Here is a 3,474-nt window from a genome sequence, read left to right as displayed (position 1 = left end):
ACACTTTGGCAAACCTGATTTTTAAGATTATATATTGATTGTAGTCTCACGGTATTTTTTAATTTATTTTTTAAAATTTTGTCTAAAGTTTGGCACTTCATTCACCAGGAATAACAGCCTTTGTTATATTTTATTAGCAGGATGCCTTGAGACAAATACAGCATCTGGCTGAGGATTGTGTGTGTGTGGCTTTTTCTTTTTCTTTTTTTTTCTTTTTTTTTTTTTTTTTTTTTCATCTCTCCCTCTCTCTGCAAATGCTGGGAATAATTTAATTCACGAAATGGGAGACCTGAAGTCGGGTTTTGAAGAGGTGGATGGCGTGAGGCTCGGCTACCTCATCATTAAAGGAAAGCAAATGTTTGCACTCTCCCAGGTTTTTACAGACCTGCTCAAAAACATCCCGCGAACTACCGTGCACAAGCGAATGGATCATTTAAAAGTAAAAAAACATCACTGCGACTTGGAGGAGTTGAGGAAACTCAAAGCCATCAACTCCATCGCTTTCCACGCCGCCAAATGCACCCTGATCTCCAGAGAGGACGTGGAAGCCCTATACACATCCTGCAAAACCGAACGAGTTCTTAAAACGAAACGGAGGAAACTAAGCCGGGCGCTGTCTGCCACCGATCTCCGGCCGGAGCTCGCTCCCGCCGACCCCTTCTCCGGCTTCTGGAAGGAGAACAAACTTTGGCTGGGTCTGAGCGACTCTCCTCGGCCGCTGCTGCCTGTCCGGAGGAAAGCTCTGCGCCCGGGGGACACAGCCTTGCTACCGGCCGCTCATCTACCTCACATTTTTAGTAAATACACTGGCCACAGCTACCCAGAAATCGCTCGGGCGCCTTGCAAATCCCCTGTAAACTATGAAACGGCGCCGGCGGTGGGCGGCTGCGTGCCCCTGCGCTCCCGCCGCCCGCTCGCCGCCGCAGCTCGGCCCCGGCTCCCGACCGCCGGTCCCCCGCCCCTGCCCGCCCGCTGCCGCCGCCGCCGCCACGGGGCGCCCTCCGCCGCCGTCACGCTGGGCCCCCCCGGCTGCACCCGCCGGCCCTTGGCCCTGCCCCGGCCCTGCCGGCCCCGCGGCGCCCCGCGGCTGCCGCTGCCTCTGCCCCGCGGCTTCGGGCCGCCCGCCTTCCCCGAGAGCGGCAGCAGCGACTCCGAGTCCAGCTGCTGCTCGGGCCGCGCCGCCCACGACTCGGACTGCGGCTCCAGCCTCTCCAGCTCCAGCGAGGGCAGCTCGGAGGAGGAGGACGAGGAGGAGGAGGACGAGGAGGGCAGCGGCGCCTCGGACTCCAGCGAGGGCAGCTCGGAGGAGGAGGAGGAGGAGGAGGAGGAGGAAGAGGAGGAGGAAGAGGAGGAGGAGGAGGACAGCACCTCGGACTCCGACTCCAGCTCGGTCTCCAGCCAGGTTTCGGTGCAGAGCATCCGCTTCAGGCGCACCAGCTTTTGCAGCCCGCCCGGCGTGGTCCACGCCAACTTCTTGTACCATCTGGCGGCCGCCGCCGCCTCCCGGCCCCCGGCCCCGACGGAGCCCGGCGGGCTGCCCGCCCTCCGCGGCGCTCCCGGCGGAGTCAAGCCGGAGCTGCCGGAGGAGTGGGGCTGCCCCGGCTGGGCTCCCGCCGCCCCGGCGCTGCGCTGCTCCGGCGGCCTGGGGAGCTGCTTCGCGGAGATAAGAGATGATAGGGTATCCGAACTCACATTCCCACACTCTGAATTTTCCAATAATGCCAAGAGTACTGACCTAACAATTAACTGTGTTGCAAAGGGGGCCTCTTCACCTAGCCCAAAGACAAACAATGCATTTCCACAACAAAGAATACTCAGAGAGGCAAGGAAATGCCTTCAAGCAACTACTACACACCGTGCAGATAACAATACAATAGCTGCTAGGTTCTTAAATAATGATTCTTCATCAGCGGCAGCAAATTCAGAGAAAGATTCCAAAATCCCTCATTGTATTGAATTTGCCACGGATTTGCCCTCTTTACAAACTGATCCTGCGGAGGATGCTGCTTCTCCAGGGGCAGCAGCAGCAGCTGAGCTCCAGTGCACTGATACAGGCAATAAGGCATTGCCATTCCTGCACAGCATTAAAATCAAAATAGAGGACAGCAGTGCGAACGACGAGTATGAGCCTGATCTTACAACACATAAGCTAAAGTGTGAGTGCAATGATACTAAGGATGAGTTTTACGGTGTGACTGAGAGTAATAACCAGGACGCTTTATTAACAGCCAAGGAAGATTCTGCATGCACTGAGAAAGAAACCACTTCCTTAAACCCACTGACTCAGAGTCAGGTCCTCTCATGCACTTTAGGTACTCCAAAACCTGAGGATGGGGAGTATAAATTTGGAGCAAGGGTGAGAAAAAATTACAGGACCCTGGTTTTGGGAAAGCGACCTGTACTGCAGACTCCTCCAGTCAAACCAAATTTGAAATCAGCTCGAAGCCCACGTCCTACAGGTAAAATCGAGACACATGAAGGAACACTGGATGATTTTACAGTTAACAATAGACGCAAAAGGGTAGCCAGCAATGTAGCATCAGCAGTGAAAAGGCCATTTAATTTCATGGCAAATTTTCCCTGTCCACCATCACTAATTATTGGCAATGATGGGGATTTGTTGCCAGCTTATTCCTTAAACACCACTAAGGATTCCCAACCACCTCACAAGGCCCATCCTGTATGGAAATGGCAGCTGGGCGGTTCTGCAATACCTCTTCCACCTAGCCACAAATTCAGGAAATTTAATTAATAAAGTAGTTTGGAAAATATTTTCTTGAACCACCTTTAACTTTCTTACCTTTTTTTTTTTTTTTTAAACTCTGCAGTTTGGTTTGTACAAACCCATTAATGCTATACACTTTTGGAATCCTGTTTTATCACATCGTGAAGACAGATACCGGATTACTATTTTATTTACCGTTTCAACAGTGGGGGTTTTTTTCCTTATTTTGGGGTCTTGGTGGGATTTTTTTTTGGTTGTTGTTGGTTTGGGCTTTTTTGTTTGTTTGTTCTGTTGCATTGTTCTTGTTTTTGTTTTTGTTTTTTTATCGTGTTACATTCCACAGAGTACTTCAGGCTAAAGACTCAAGTTAAACTCAGTTATTATGGTAGAGCTGGAACACTTTACTGTTTAAATGCTAATAATGCACCAGTACCTCAATTCAACTGCTGCAAATAAATGTCAAAAGGTTGAATAATAAATATTAGAATGAGCCATTAAATTTATGCACTAGATTTTGAAAATGGAAGTCTAACTGTTAATTCAGTTAAACTTTGTTAAGTTACATGGTTGCACAGTAAGGGTTCACTATAATTCAATGTGGCAGCAGTCTACTTTTCGGGAGCTTTGTTTTTGGGTGCAGGGGTGTCTTTTTTGAAGAGCAGTTGCACTTACTCCTTTTTCTCCGGTTTGGAAAAGACTGGGGTCCGCCTGTGACCCCAGCTCTGGGAAAAGCTGCCTCATTTGAAACC

General features: G+C 50.5%; 1 protein-coding gene across 1 annotated transcript; it reads left to right on the top strand.

The window, feature by feature from the left end:
- The first annotated feature begins 262 nt into the window (after positions 1-262).
- Positions 263-2,752, top strand: SKIDA1 (SKI/DACH domain containing 1). Its single transcript, XM_088058147.1, has one exon. The coding sequence runs from the start codon at positions 281-283 to the stop codon at positions 2,750-2,752; it is 2,472 nt and encodes an 823-aa protein (XP_087914273.1). The 5' UTR covers positions 263-280.
- Positions 2,753-3,474: the final 722 nt, after the last annotated feature.

Source organism: Pseudopodoces humilis, chromosome 1, assembly GCF_049639895.1.
Source record: "Pseudopodoces humilis isolate 2021_Gansu_Grassland_sample_001 chromosome 1, ASM4963989v1, whole genome shotgun sequence".
Taxonomy (NCBI): domain Eukaryota; kingdom Metazoa; phylum Chordata; class Aves; order Passeriformes; family Paridae; genus Pseudopodoces; species Pseudopodoces humilis.
Note: the sequence above shows the minus strand (reverse complement) of the source record. Positions and strands in the feature narration are given on the sequence as shown.